Source organism: Bubalus bubalis, chromosome 14, assembly GCF_019923935.1.
Source record: "Bubalus bubalis isolate 160015118507 breed Murrah chromosome 14, NDDB_SH_1, whole genome shotgun sequence".
In the NCBI taxonomy this organism is placed as follows: domain Eukaryota; kingdom Metazoa; phylum Chordata; class Mammalia; order Artiodactyla; family Bovidae; genus Bubalus; species Bubalus bubalis.
Window position 1 is genome coordinate 80,217,869 of NC_059170.1, and position 16,531 is coordinate 80,234,399.

Sequence of the window (16,531 nt, forward strand, 5' to 3'; positions counted from 1 at the left end):
ATGTAATTTGCAATTTAATATCTTACTTTTTTTTAAACTTTAGATTTTATGTATTATTTTTCATGTCTTTATGTCAAAGCTTTATAGTTAGGGGTAAAATGGCATTATACTGAACCTTTTTCAAACCTTTCTTTCTATTGCAATGCTTCTTTTCTAGCCCTTTCATATGCAAATCATTAACTAAAGAGAGTTAATAAGGTAGAACTCTATATTTCTTTTTGAGTGTATATGTATCAATTTAGCACTGGAAATGAAGTACCACTCTTCTATAGGGGCACATGTTGTCTAATTAAATACAATTTTTAAAAAACGCAATGACAGTGCATCCTGAATTTCAAAGTCTGGGACGTTGTTATACAGATCAAGTCAGCAAGTCTTAAAATTCATAGCAAATTCATTTGAGGATTTCTGAAGACTGCTATAGCTATTGTAATCCCTTCAAAATACAACTCTACTAGACTTCATTATTTTTGTATTAATTTTGCAATTTATATTTTTTTAAATGAGAGGGCAAGTGTTGGGATTGATGTTCATTGTTTTTTTAAAAGAACTTTTCTCTTGATTTTAAAAAACTGGTTAGTTAGTGTATGTTTATTGAAAAATTTTAATACAAATAAATAATATAGAAACAAATGTCTTTACCGACAGCCATGAGGGTATACTCAGATCTCCTTCCAAGAGGGCCTCTTTAGTTAGTTGACACCTCCAGCTGTCGCACGTCTATGATCTCCCATATTTACATGGAGGCCACGCCCTCTCTGGGATGCTCCTAGCCAATGACTGAGCATGACTTACTAGCCTGGAGGCAATCCTGCCCAGCATGGTGGTGCCCCGCTGGGTAGTCTTTGCTCCTGGGCTGCACATCAGTGTGGCTGAGACTTTCTCAGAGCAGCATTGCAGTATGAGATTCCTACCCAAGCCTCCATCCACCCTCTCCCCTCTCAAAAGTATCAGGCCCACATCACAAAAGGCTCTCCCTGCTTACTCCTGCTCGTCTCCTCTTCACCAATGTATTTCTAATTGATTCCTAGCAGTTGTTTCTCAGAGGACCCCTAAGAGTAGTTCAGTCACTCCCAGTCCCTGCCCCAACTCCTCAGAGGTCAGTAAATAAAGATTTATATTATATATTGCAATGGTTGAAGACACTTTATGCAGAATTTCTTTCATGGCCATACCATAATTGATGTGGTTGGCCTCTTCATTGCCGGACGCTTAGGTTGTATCCAGTTTTACAGTATTATAGGTAAGGCATGTATATTTTTCTTCACAGATTTGTCAATGAATATCTGCAGCATCTACTTCTAGGAGTGAAATATCTTGGTTGAAAGATGGGCGCACATCAAAATGTGTGTATATTATCAAATTACTCTTAAATGTTTGTATCAATCAACAATGCCCACATGTAGATTGAGGGTTTCTGTTTTCCTGACATATTCACAGTATTGATTATTATCAGTTAAAAAAAGTTGTGCTGTCGGCTAAAGAGTGGCATCTTATTACTGTTGTTGGGTAAAGCAGTTTCATTCGTCTACATGTAAGCTGATGATTTACATATTAAGGCAATTTTCCTCTCAATTTGAAATTTATTCCTGGAGTTTGTTTATGATGTTCCATGTTTTAAATAAATGTTACCTTTTTATCTTTGACATTTAAAAATTTCTCATGATTGCTGAGAATTTTCTAATGCCGACATTAAATACAAATAAAGAGAAAATATTTCTGCCAAATCTGTTTGTTATGATAAGAATTTAGAATGGAATCAGGCAACTAACTTCTAGCTAGAATTAAAGCATCACTGAATGACTAGATGAATAAGTCAAAGGGAAATATGTTAGTACTCCCTTCTAGATTCCACCATAGACTATAAAGATGCTATACTAAAATGCTGGTACTCTGATTTTCACTGCCTCTATTTTTATAATTAAATGAAAAAGTTAAAATATTTTAAGTGGTTCAATTTTCCATTTTCAATGATTTCCCTCAGTTTATGGCCTGTTAAAAAAGCTTCTAGCTATTTAAGGAACCCTCTTAATGACTTATAAATCAAAACGGCCAGTCTCATTCTATCTAGGAATTATTAGAAGAACACCAAATTTATGGGAAAGATTGGGGCTAAGGGGGAGAATCCCCAAACTGTCCAAAATATTATCATTTAAAAAATCCAAACAAATGACTTTTGCCTTCAAAATTCTTTTACCCCAACACATATAACAGAGAGTGTAGTACCATTTATTCAACCATGAAGACATTTCTATACATATACCAATTTCTTTAAAAGGAACAAAAAAATAAGATGAAAACTAGAACTCTTACACTTATATATGTGTGTAACACATGCAATGACCACGTGTGGATACACAAATCATTTTTAAATGCAGTTTATTCAGAGGAGGAATTGTTCTTACTGAAGAAATCTGAACTTACCTCCTTGTTCATCCAACATAACCAAAGTCCTGATACCAGCATCTTTACTCTACATTCCAATAATGGTAGCAAAGTGGAAAAAGAGTTAGAGAGAGAGAAAAGAGAGAAAGAGAAATCAGTAAGGGGACAATTAGCCCTAGAAATGGAAAATGAAGAAGGATCAAAGGAAAAAGAGGAAGGAAATATGGTGAAGAATATTAGGGGCTGGGGAGGGACTCAGAGGAGTGGGTCATTTATGGACCTGATCATTCAGTGATTCTCAGATAGAAGAGGGGGATACAGCTCAGTCTCCAAGGGGTAGAACTGGGGTTGGGGCTTGACATGGACTTGGAATATACACATATAATAGCATACTGTAATTCTATATCTGGAAAATAAAAATGCCTATCATTTTGGTAACACCAACCACAGAAAGAAAAGTCTTTCAAAATCTTTGAGACTAAAACTTCTTTGGCTTGATATATCAGAAAGTTTCCATCAGTGAATTGGGGAAGGGTGGTCCACTGGGAAGATGTGTGTGGAATCTTGTGTGGGAGGTGGGGTGAGATTTTTAGGGTTATCTAAAGAGATGACTGCATTACAAAGGTTGAGAAACACAGCTCAAAAGGAAATTCAATCTTCCATTTATTTTTCTCTATGGAGAGGTTTTCTGCAAGATTTAGAAAAGGGATTGAAAGATGAGAGATAAGGGCTTTTTCTAATGAAATCTAAAATTCTGCACAACAATATAGTGTGAGAAAATAATTCATCCACAAGTTTTACTGCAGATTTTCAGGTCAGGAGAAGTCTATAAAAGGCACCCACACCTCACTCCATATGATCTCAATATGTCCAACAGCCCTGAACTATTTGGTGGAGGGAAGTGGGAGTTGGTGATGGGTGGGAAAAGGAGCAGAGATATTTGTATTGCTCATACTTAGGAATCATCATTTCCAGGAATACTAACTAGTTAAGTAAAGACCTTCCATTTCATAGGGTGACTGTTGATAGGTATTAAATGCTAGTGCTTACAGTTTGGATTAATTGGTTTTCCAAGGAACACTCATGGCAGCCCTGAGAATAAATTCTAAAATAACACATCTCTCATGGCTCCTTTTATTTTCTACTGGCTTACAGTAAACTAGGAGAGAGAGAGAGATGTTACTGGAGGTCAACAGAAGGTTTGGGTTGTTGTTGTTTGAACAGTTCTTCAATGATTCAATTCCAATAGTGCTTAAAAAAATTAAAACAATGAAAATTATTTCTGTGAGCTTTTATAAACTCACTGTTTCAGAAAATGTGTGCAGTTAACTTTCCCAGACAGAAAAGTATTTTGCTTTAAAAAAAAAAAATTGAATGAAAGATTCTTTAAAGTGCTGTATAATTTTCACAAGATTCCCATACCTGATTTCATATATCTCATAATAGCCACTTTCCCCCCATCCCTATATGGCCCCTTCCTTTTTCTCACTGGCAACCACTAGTTTGTTCTCTGTATCTGTGAGTCTGCTTCTTTTTTGTTCTAGTCACTATTTTTTTGTGTTTTTTAGATCCCACATAAAAGTGATATCATACAGTATTTGTCTTTCTCTATCTTATTTCACTTAGCATAATACCCTCCAAGTTGCTGCAAATAATACTATCCATGTTGCTGCAAATAATACTATCCATGTTGCTGCAAATGGCAAAATGTCATTCTTTTTTATGACGAATAGTATTCCATTGTGTATATATACACAATAGCTTCTTTATCCATTTATCTGTTGATGGACACTTAGGTCATTTCCATACCTTGGCAACTGTAAATAATGCTGCTATGAACACTGGGGTGCATGTATCTTTCTGAACTAGTGTTTGAACACATTTTGATAAACTTTAGCTGCCAATTCAGGATATAGTTTTGAAAGTGATGGCTCAGCGTGACTTCAAGAGTCATTGACAGCACAGATTCTGAAGCCAGACTCTGCCCTGGAATCCTGGTGATTTTCTTTCCTGGCTATGGGTCCTTGGCCAAGGGGCTTAATTGTTCTGGGCCTCAGTTCTCTCATTTGTAATACCGTGATCATAATAGTGCATATCTCACTGAGTTGTTACTTGAATTCAAGTTGTTACTTGAATTCACTGTTCTAGCACAGTGCTAGAACAGTGCCTGGCCTATAGTTAGCATTACAATCGGGTTACTAAAATAAACACCTTCACAAACTGCATCTATAGCAGGATATCTGGGCAAACTAAAATATCATCATTACCAACTACCGTAAGAAGCTTCTAGATCACTGCTTCTCAAACTTTGATGTGCATGTGAATCCCCTGCATAGGAAACATCTTGTTAAAATATAGATCTTGATTCAGTAGGACTGCGATAGAGCCAAAGATTTTGCATCTTGAACAAGATCATCAATGCTGGCTGGTGCAAGGACGTACACTAGCAGCAAGATTCTAGACCCCAGAAGATACTTCAAATGTTGTTCTTCAATGTACTATGAATGGAAATTCATCTACACTAGCCTGAACTTTCACAGGGGTTTTCCTTGTAACTCAGATGGTAAAGAATCTGCCTGCAGTGCAGGAGACCTGAGTTCGATTCCTGGGTCGGGAACATCCCTTGGAGAAGGAAATGGCAACCCATTCCAGTTCTCTTGGCTGGAAAATCCCATGGACAGAGGAGCCTCGCGGACTACTTTAATTTCTTTGCCCCTTTTCTGAAAATTTTAGCCATTGCGTATGAGAAGAAATTTTAAGAAGCAGATGGCTCATTCAGACATACAGATGTGATAATGCAAGTTCTGGTGAGGACAGAGCCATCTTAGGGAGTATCTTCTTTTGTGAGGACTCAACTCAAGGTCATGTATGAGATCTCTGTTCCATTCTATTGGGGACAGAGGGTGGGCAATAGATGAATGATTTCAGTTTAGTCAACCCAGCTCTCAGCTGTTGACCCTTTTTGCTCTACTCATTTATTTTATATGAAGCCCTGCAAGTATAATTTCCTCTTTGTTCAATTTGGTGCTCAATATTTCACTGTTGGAATGATTCACTGAACAATCCAGATATGCCTCAATTTGGGAGAACAGAAGCAGTGAGCACAGATCAGAAAGTCAGGAATACTGGATCGTGTTAGCTCAGCCAGCAACTGAGATTGAGGAATAGTCACTTGACCTTTCTAGAGGCTTCCCCATGTTTTTCTTAAAAAAAAAAAAAAAAATTAACTTATTTTAATTGGAGGGTAATTACTTTATTGTGGTGGTTTTTGCCATGCATCGACATGAGTCAGCCACCAGTGCACATGTGTCTCTGCATCCTGAAGTTCCCTCCCACCTCCCTCCCCATCCCATCCCTCTGGGTTGTCCCAGAGCACGGGCTTTGAGTGCCCTGCTTCATGCATCAAACTTGCACTGGTCTTGATGCTTCCCCATGTTTCAGACAAAGACAGAGATGCTAAATAAAACTGGGAAGTCCCTAGGTTGGTTCATTCACTCATTTGTTCATTCACTAAATGGTTATTAAGCTTCTACTCTGCCCCTGGAACTAAGGTAAGGGGCAGACAAATACATGGCTGAGAAGACGAGTATTATGTTTTAATAGCAAAGAGGGAGAGGAGGTGGTCCTATATTTGTCTTAGTTCAATTCTTGGTTCCTGTTTGAGATTCCTGGGAAACCTGTCTACCTAATAACAGGGGGAATTGGAGATGTCAGGGACTTTTTTTTTTTTCATTTTTTTTATTTACCTTTTATTTCTCTGTCTTATTTTTTTCTTGCTGATGAACTAAGACAATGTTTATAGAACATTTTAAAGTCTTTCTTTTGTCATCCTGAAATGCTTTCTCCAAAGTCCAATACACCTGAGCTAAAACTAGGCCAGTCCAGGTACTCTCTCAACTGCTAGAGTTCCAAAACACCCTCCCGTCTGTCTACCTGAAAACAATTGTGCAGCCTGATCTCCCCTTTGGCAGAAAATATGGCATAATAAAGACATAGCTTTAGAATACTTACTTTCTTCTTGTGGTCAGTGTGTTTCAAAAGATAAGTTGGAATGAAAAGAAAAGATGCTACAACACCCATCAACATTGGGGAGCCCTCAGTAACCACCATGGCATGAAGCTCTGTGTGGGGCTTTAGGATCAGCCTGCCCTACAGCAGCTTGGCTTTTCCTGGTTTAGCTTCATGGCCAAGGCATTAACGTGTAAACAGCGTTTCCTGCAGTTAGTATTATGACTCTTCCTTTAGAATTCACTGTCCTCTCCTTTGTGCTCCTAAGAGGGGGAGTCTTGACTTTGGAGAACTATTTCCATAAGTTTTCCTGCATGATATCCATTTTTATCTTCCACCCCCAGAATCAGGCATTCCGTAAATACTTGTTGAAATGCATCCATCAAAACAGCCAGTTCCCAACTCTCCCTAAAAACCAAGTGCTATGTGATTTCCAATCTTTTTAAGTGTATATGGTATTCAGCTTTTCTGAACTTTCTCCACTGACCTCCGTGTGACTTTACATTGTCCTTGATAGGCTCTCGGTAGCTTCTATTAAAAACTAAGCCTCCATGCTTCCACTCTGTTATACCCTGCAGTCCACGAGGGATGGCACAAAGTCCTATATTGCACTGAAAGTGGAACTGTTTACCTTAGGGATACTTCACAAGCTGAGTAACCTTTCCTGTCTTTAAGACTCAATTTCAATAAGCATTCAGCTCAATTCAAATTATACGGCACTGATGTACTTTGGGATCATGGGCAAGATCCTAGTACTTCAATGCTTGAATTTTCCTAATGATTTCTGCCCTTGATGAATATTTAATGCCGATTCTCTTTAAAGAGAATTTCCTTCTTGATTCAAAAGCAGAATATCATCTGACTAGCCAATGCCCTAGACATAAGAGGCGTCCGACCATCAATATAAAATAACCCAGGAGGATATAAGAGCAATCAATCTAGTCTCATTATGCCTTGCTCATAACTTCCTAAGGATTGAAAGTCTAATAGCCTCCTCTCTCTCATTAGAGGTAGGAAACAGCATCCATATGCTTCATCCCCTGATCTAAGATGCAACTTTATGCTTGGCAGAAACACTTAGGAGAAACAAAAATGTATGATTTGAGAATCCTACTTCAATCAATAGAGCTTTTGAGATGTTTTCCTCCAGAATAAATTAGAGAATTAGAGCAGATGCTTCTTTTCCAAGACTGGCCAACACTGCCTGCAATTTAAGAAGACACACAAAAGAGAAGCGTGCATAGCCCAAAGACTCAGGTTGGGGAGAGGTGGGGGGAAAGGTGTATTGGATATGTTTCTCTATCACTTGTCATGTTCTAGGCAGTGTTCCAACATTGCACAGGAGGGCAAACTGGTGATAGTTTCTGTAGATTAGAAATTTGCTTCACACATGCATACAAACAAGTTAAATATGAGCTTGGAGGCCACAGTTGAAGGTCATATAGATGTATCATTATATATCAAGATAATGACATCAGCTGACTTCCAAGCTCCCTTCCTTCCAGTCACTGTGATAGCTCACGTGGGGATGTTACTCAGATTTATTCCTTTCACTTGTTCTCATGACAGGTTGAGGAGCAACACGTTTATTTGGAAAGCCTGGTCAGCACTCTCAAATTTAGTATATCTGTGCTTCCTTCTTGGTCCTCAAGTATTTCCGCATGAATGGTGTTCCCAGGATGGGGCAAAGAAAACATTTCTCTTCATTAAGAGAGCGAAGGTTGCCTCCTTGTGTGCCTGCCAAGGGTCCCTGGCTGGCCTGCCTTCCTGTGAGACCAATTTTTGTTACACTGCAGGCTCACACTATCATTTTTCATGACAACAGATTTCATTTAGCAGCCCGCCCCCACCCTCCTGGGGGTCCTCCACGTTCTTGGTTGCCACCTTCTCCTCCCCTTCCTGTGACAAGTCACATTTAGCTTTATTTCATTCTTAGCTGAGAAGCTGAAGCTGCAGAAATAAAGGGAAATGATGGCTTCTATAGTGTAAGAGATGGCTGCCCTTCCCTTTCGCCTTATAAAATTTATCTTTTCCTCCTTTCATGTCATTGCAGAAGCAGTTAACAGAAGCGTGAGCCCAGTAGGCTCATTTAGTCTTTCTGCTAGAAAATCCCCAAGATCTCTGAAGATGATAACCACACATGAATTCATACGTTGATAAGCATTTTCAAAGCATAGCTAAAACAGCATCTCACTGAATAAAAACAATTAGACTTGTTTTATTCAGTTAAGATAAATATAGCTCATCCCATTCTTTTTCCACTTCATCTCTCCCAGTGGACAAGTTCAATTAATCTATTTATTCTTCCTGGTTGACTGCTGCTCTCCCAAATTGGAATAAGTGGAGTTTATTGCAAATGCCCTTTTGATTCCATTATTGCTATCTGCCCTATTTTACCCATTTAAAAATAGTCAAGGAGTCATTAACCATGCCTTGCAAATGAATGTTCAGTCCAGAGCCAGGAATGAAAAAAGAGCTTCTATATTTACATGACTAGACTTAACGCTTCCTTTTATTAAGGAATTTTCCTATTATTTCATGAATTTTAGTTCCTGACTCTAAATCTAACAATTTTTGAAAATATGATGCCTCTATGGAGACATATTTTTAAAAGTAATACATGTGGCTAAAGTCAGAACAGAAAGCCAAGATTAGATGCAATTTAGAGGCATCAAAATCAGTACAAATGAGGATTTTTATGTGGACAATTCTTTTGTATATTAAAAAATATCACTCTGATATGTTTTTAAGATTTCTTGGGAGCATTTATTTACTTTGAAATACCATTTTCCTCTGCTTTCCAGACTTAGCTTGGGCTGGAGGGAGAGTGAATACTTTGATGTCTACTTGGCAGCTTAAATACAGCATCTCCTTCCTTATGCTGCTTTCTGGTACCTACGTTCACACTGAAATCAAAGGGACAGTGGCCAAGGGAAAGACAAAGGGCCTAGGCAAAGAATACGTCAGCCAAAGGCAATGTTCATCTTAAAATATGGTCATTCCTTACCTCTTCAACCAGTTGAAGCATACGACGGGTGCTTTCCAGAGACTAAGACAAAAAAACATAAATATTATGAGTGAAGGATCCAGAGGTCGAGGAAAATCAGAAAACTTTCTTCACTTGGGAAACATATAGGGTCATTATCACATGTTCTTTGAAGTTTGTAACGGAAACACAATTTCAATCTCTTTCCTATCAGGCTTTCTACATAATAAGATTCCTTAAAGAAATTACATTAAAGCTGATTGTCATAAAATCAGAACCATATGAAGCTGATCTTGATATCAAAGACAAAGTAATCCGGAAAAGATAATTCTGCATGTGGAGGAGTCATGAAAAATTATCTTAAATACTCAGAGGACTAATTTTGTCCCTCTGGATGAAGAATATTGAATTTTAAAGACATTGCTTTTCATGAATTGAGATAAATCTAACATCAAGTTTCTTATAAAGCTCCTAGAAACACAATTGGAAGTTCTTATCAGTACAAATTAAGTTGTTGCCCTAGGGTGGAAAAAAAAATCAAGCATGTTTGAAATGACTAGCCTGCAGGAGACAGCTATAATTATCTTGGTTCTAAGATAAGAAAAAATGAATTCAGCACTGGTCCCTTGGGCATAGTGTGGTCACTTTTTTCTCAGTTCTTTTGAAATTATTAGAATTCAGCAACGAGTGTGATTTCTCAAAAGCTGTGCTTTTAAGTGACAAACTTATTTGGGACAAGAGTTTTCAGGAACATGAAGCATGTTCACTTTCTGGGAAGAACGGTCAGCAGGCTGCTTTTTGAAATAGAAGAGCTGTAAGCAGTGGTGTGCTGGTAAATGCCTAACAATAGGCTCACCAGAAAAAATAAAAAGTGTGTTATTTTAATGACATAAAGGATGGATATAAATGATATAAAGGATGCTATTTATATAATAGCATAAAACTTACTATTATTAATAAAATACATAATACTCTTTATTGTAAATTCCATATAGCCAATGGATTTTCACAGAAAGCTTTGTTTATTTTGCTGAACTCTTGTGTCCACAGCTAAGCATGAAGACAACAAGTGCAGCTCTGGTATGAACACTGGTTGATATTTTCATTTACATTAATGAATAAAAGCAAAGTGAAGGAAGATGTATGTTGCAATTCTATTCATTTATCAATGATGCAAGTGGCTTCTCTGTTGAAGACAATCATAGTTTTCAAATACTGGAAGATTTGCTCAGTTGTTTTTGTGTGTGTGTGTGTGTGTGTGTTTTATAGTGTAATGGCTGTGGATGTTCATCCTTCAAAATTTAATCTGTTATTAATACTTTTCCACTTTCTTAAGTCTAGAGGATCAACAAAACAATAGGTCAAGTCCTGATTTGTAGTGTTTGCAGATTCCATGGTCTAAATATTTTTTCCCTCTCAGATTTCTAAGTGCACCGTGGTGTCCCTGAAGGTGAACCTGGGAAGGTTCATCGGTCACATGCTGGTAGACTATATCCTCACACTACAGATACTGCACATACCAAGAACTTTGAAAGCATAGATTGTAGTAAAATCATTAGGATGTGATGAGATTTAAGCATTTATTACCTTTGATTTTAATAGAATCTATTTAATTTCAGTTTATATAATTCAATCATAATACCAGCTTGCAAAGTTCTGGACAATGTAACAACCAGCTTTCAGAAGTGAGCCATTTCCTGCACACCACCGGCTGTAAGACATTCAGAGACGTTGCTTTTCTCAAAGAATCGTGACTTCTCTAGATTTCCACAAGTTGGGAGTTTGGGCTCAGTCACTGATCTGCATGTAAGTTTTATAACCAACCCATTCCTGTCCGCAGAGGCCTTAGGTATATAGGAAATCAATGCTGCTTCTTCTGAAACAGGAGAAGAAGCTCTTTCCCCACCTCAGCCTGACTAAAATAGACTACGTGGCTGCCCATCTCTTGCTTGCTTCCCGGGGCTGGGTTCTATCACCTCATCGGCCAGCTGGTCAGCTCTCCGCTGCATCTCCTCCAGCTCATTGCGCATGTCCGCGTCCTCAGCCATGGTAGCGGTGTGGGCGGGCAGGGCGCCTGGATCGGGGCGTCAGGGACGGGTTGGCCACGGAGCCTGGAAAGAAGCAGGTTTGACCATATGAGTGTTTCTATGTATACACGCTGTTGTGCCCAACTAGGGGAAGCTCTAAATGGTCCACGCTCTCTGTCTCCATGCCTCAGCAATCTTCTGAGTTGTAAGCGGTGCTCAGAAAGGAGGGCACCGAATTAAGTTGCTTCTCTAAAAGCCACGTGAGTGCCTCCCTGCCTACTTTACAGTGGAGCTAGATACCCGTCTACTCATGAAGCATTCTTAAAGATACACACCACCCACGTTTGGAATGGAAGAATGTGGCTCCGGGTTAGAATTCATTTAACCTTGCACTTGTTTATTTTTATTTTATTCTTATCAGTTTAGTGAGGCATAATTGGCATACAATAAATCCCACATCTTTGAAGTACACAATTTGAGACATCTTGAAACATACTCCCAAGGAAACCATGATCCAATTAAAATAAACATATCCATCACCCCCAGAAGTTTCCTCTCAGGCCTTTTGTAATCCTACCCACCCACTCACTCCATCACACTGTACCCTGCGTCCCCCACCTCCCTCACAGTGACAAGACAACGGCTTATCTGCCTTCTGTCACTATAAATTAGTTTGCATTTCCTAGAATTTTATACAAATGGAATAATACAGCATGGACTTTTATTTGAGATATTCTATTGTATTCAGAAGCAAAAGACAGAAAGTCTTTAGTGTCTTTCAGTTATTATCACAGATTGTCTAGAGGGCTGATGTGGGGGGTGCATAGGAATTTTTCCAAAAAAGAATGGGTCATTGGTGGTGAAACGTGACCTGTGCATTTTTCTGGTTATGCTCTTGAAATCCTGTGTGGTGCAAATTATAGGTAACCAGAGTGCTCCCTCCAAAGCCAATCGGCCCCTTGCTTCCCCTCCCCGCTTCCTCCTCCATGTTAGTCACCAGAGTAAGTTCTTATGATGTAGAGTTGTAAATGCTTTGCGTTTTAGCATAGTCTCCATTTTAGAAATTAGGGATCTAGGAAACAGAAATTGGAAGCAATTTTTAGACCAAACCACTCCTGAACCTTGAGATGAGGGGAAACAAATTTCCTGTGGTCCTCTGTGGCTGGGGTCTGCTCTCCAGGATAAAGTGGTGATCTAGTGGAAACACTGAGTATATCGTAGGTTGTAGCTGTGATGTCAGAAAGGCCGAGGTGGACTGTTGGCTCTGGCACTCAGCTGCTGGGTAACTCTGGGCAAGTTTATCAATGTCTCTGAGCCCCAGCTTTCTCAACCGGGCAAATAATACCAGTCTCTTTGGCTTCTGGGGAGGGGCATATATTATAGGAAGTTCTGATCAACCTCATTTGTAAGGATGTGGGAGCTTAGTCATCAGAAAGGCTTGCGCCTTCACGATAAACCTGTAGTCTTTGCCAAAAGTAGAACCAGTCTAGTGTTTCTTAATTAGCTTTCCTTTACTGATGGCTGGGCAGGAGGCATGTTGCATGCAGTGCTGAGCACCTACGGAAGCCTGAAACCCGGGGAACCAGCATAGGGCCTGAGTCTCCAGTCTCCAAGCAGCACCTCTCAAAGGATTTCCACATAGAGACAAATAAGAGCACCTTCTCCCCTGTTCTCATCTTTGTATTTCTGCTGCCTTGGTGGAGGCAGAAAGAAACCTACCTTTCCTTTAAATAGGCCAGTTTGTTAGAAGGCAGAGGTCTGCGTGCTTTCAGATCTGTAGCATCACACACACACACACACACACACACACACACACACGCGTCTCATGTGTTTCCTTGGCAATCTCCTCTTTAAGTTGCTATTCTCAGCACTTGAAGAACAGCTGCAGGGACCACTGAGCTCAAGCTCATGGTCACCTATAGGGACCTGGCGAATGGGCAGTTGGCACAGTGGCAGCAAAACCATGTGATAGACACCCTTTTTTTTTTTTTTTTTAATCACTTTCACGATCCCCATTCCCTGGTGCTCCCAGCTCTTGTCTTGCTCTAAAGAGTGGGAGTATGTCTGTGATTGGGGGGTTGGTGATACATCTGACAGATCTCAGGTGCATAGTATTTCAAAGCTGAGATAGCAGTGTCCACTCTCCTGGTAAGAACAGGGGGAACGAAAGCACAGAATGAACCTCCAGATCTTCTGTTGGGACATTTATTGTTTGGTATTTGATAAATCGCCCCCACACCCCCCAAACCCATGCATATTAGATTCTAAGAGGCAGCACCAGAAGAAGCATAATGATATCAATTAGCAGTAATTTCAGTAGCTGAAAGAATGTTAATAGTGAAGTGGCATTTATTGCAGCCATGAAATTAAAAGACGCTTATTCCTTGGAAGAAAAGTTATGACCAACCTAGATAGCATATTGAAAAGCAGAGACATTACTTTGCCAACAAAGGTCCGTCTAGTCAAGGCTATGGGTTTTCCAGTGGTCATGTATGGATGTGAGAGTTGGACTGTGAAGAAAGCTGAGCGCCGAAGAATTGATGCTTTTGAACTGTGGTGTTGGAGAAGACTCTTGAGAGTCCCTTGGACTGCAAGATCCAACCAGTCCATTCTGAAGGAGATCAACTCTGGGTGTTCTTTGGAAGCAATGATGCTAAAGCTGAAACTCCAGTACTTTGGCCATCTCATGCGAAGAGTTGACTCATTGGAAAAGACTCTGATGCTGGGAGGGATTGGGGGCAGGAGGAGAAGGGGACGACAGAGGATGAGATGGCTGGATGGCATCGCTGACTCGATGGACGTGAGTTTGAGTGAACTCCGGGAGATGGTGATGGACAGGGAGGCCTGGTGTGCTGCGATTCATGGGGTTGCAGAGTCGGACATGACTGAGCGACTGAACTGAACTGAACTGACACGCAACACTTCATTCAGATTAGCACATAACCTCCATCTTGGGGTACTCAGGGGCCAGCTTGCCTGCCAATGGACCAGACCCAGCAGCTGCAACTGGGACCCTTTTGTCCCTGGACTCCTCCTGACACGGACAACTGGCCAGAGTGCTCCGACCAGCAAGGAACAAGAGACTTTATTGACCGCTCTCCCCTTCCCTCTCTCTTTCCTCTCCTTAACCCTTCCTATCCTTCCCCGTTTTTCTAGTCCCCTGGTCCTGGATGCAGGAATCTGGTCAAAGGGCCCTCAGCGTGAGCTGAGGATTGGAGACTGATCACCTCCTCTTGGCAGAGAACTCGAATTCTGGTTCTGATTTCTGGTAGGGCCGAGTTCCAGTCCTCCCTTCTCTGGAGGCCCAGGGAAAAGTCCCATAACGCCTAGGTATCTGTAGGTGGCAGGAGATGTCTGTAAGGCCACCCCTATCAGCTCCTCTCCCGCCTCCTCCCCCTTCTTCTTTCAACCTGGGTTCCTTTCCTCCCTTTGAAATCTTTGTTGTTAGTACTTGGATCTGAAGTCCTGTGTCTGAAGGAGGTTTTCTGAGAGACTGTATTCTTATATTTAAGGGCTTCCCTGGTGGCGCAGAGGTTAAAGCGTCTGCCTGCAATGTGGGAGACCTGGGTTCGACCCCTGGGTTGGGAAGATCCCCTGGAGAAGGAAATGGCAACCCACTCCAGTATTCTTGCCTGGAGAATCCCATGGATGGAGGAGCTTGGTGGGCTACAGTCCACGGGTCGCAAAAAGTTGGACACGACTGAGCAACTTCACTTTCACTTCACTTTCCATCTTGGGTGTTGCCCAAGCTGCTAGTGTGGCCTCAGCCAGCAAAGCCTGTTTAGTAAGTGAGGAAATTAGAAGCAGAGCCTCTCAAATCTGTTCCCTGGGGCTCTGATGTAAAGTCTCTCTCCCAGTCCATTAAACGCCCAACAGTATCCTATTAATTAGCTCAAATCACTAGTGTTTATCAAAGGGTCTGGTCCCTAGTAGGTGTTCAATTCATGTTAAATGACTTGTTGAACGAACAAATGGACCATTCTGACACCCCTAGGTGGCATTGATGCTTCCAAGATAACGATTTTCCAGATGCGGTCCAGGTGGTACCTCTAAAACCTCAATGGGCATTAGACTCACCATAAACCTTGTTGAAACAAATTGCTGGTTCTCACTCTCAGAGACTCTGAGTCAGTTAGACAGAGGTAGGGTCCCAGATTCTGCATTTCTAACGAGCAACCTGGAGATGCTGGTGGTGTTGGTCCACGGAATGCACTTCGAGTAGCTCTGCTCCTCAGAACACTCCCCCGGAATGTTAATAAGTGTCCCCAGGTCGGGTGGGCAAGGCCTTGTGGTTGTTTAGAGCTGGAGAAACAGTCGACTCAACCAGGGGCTTCCGGAAAGCATGGCCAAATCCAGATTGCTGACTGCTTTTATTCTGGCTGTAAGTGAAGGATGCTTTTTACATTTTAAGATGGTTAAAAAGACTCAAAGAAGAAAAATATCTTGTATATGTCAAGTGTCAGGGTCCAAAAACAAAGCTTTGCTGGAGCGCTTCCACACTCATTTGTTCCCCACCCTCCATGGTCCTTTTAGGTCACTTTGACAGAGCTGAGTAGTTGCCAGAGGCAACAGGGCTCTCAAAAGTGAAAATATTTACTCTCTGCTCTTCTTTGGAAAACAGTTGCTAATCCCTAGGCTAAATAAAGTTAAACAGAAATCCTTAAAGCAGTTCTTGCCCATGGGTACCATATATTTGCCATTTACAGATACAGGGTGTGTGTGTTTTTCTGTTTGTCTGTAGCTCTGGAGCTTTGTGATGGAGCTTCCTGTGATGGGGTTCGTGCCTCCTGGACCACATTTTGAAACAAGAAATGATGCATGGAGTGAAATATTAATATGAAAGTGAATTTGCCTTTGACTGACAGAGTTCTGGGACTGCAAGTCCTATTAATTTGTGTGATGAATCTGGGATGGGCACACAGCCCTCATAAAGACTCCTAGCTTTCACGACCAGCTGTAGAACAAGGTTCCTGGCCTCAGCTGCAGCACTGGTTTGCGTTGGAGACAGAGATGTCTTGAGGATTTGCTGCTGTTGAGGTACTCAGTAGAGAGTGGGCTGGCTGCAGTTACCCACTGCCATCAAATGTAGTTTGAAAAGTTCTCATTCTCCTTCTGCATGCAAGTC

At 40.8% G+C, this 16,531-nt stretch overlaps 1 protein-coding gene across 2 annotated transcripts in view; it reads right to left on the bottom strand.

The window, feature by feature from the left end:
* SNAP25 (synaptosome associated protein 25) overlaps positions 1-16,531 on the bottom strand; it is an 83,842-nt gene that overhangs the window by 21,164 nt on the left and 46,147 nt on the right. For both annotated transcript variants that reach the window (XM_006071903.4, XM_006071904.4), the window contains exons 2-4: positions 11,356-11,490; positions 9,401-9,442; positions 2,425-2,473 (exon numbers count right to left, since the gene is read on the bottom strand). In XM_006071903.4, the coding sequence (XP_006071965.1) occupies positions 2,425-2,473; positions 9,401-9,442; positions 11,356-11,427 (163 nt within the window). In that variant the 5' untranslated portion in view covers positions 11,428-11,490. The remainder of the gene's footprint in view (positions 1-2,424; positions 2,474-9,400; positions 9,443-11,355; positions 11,491-16,531) is intronic.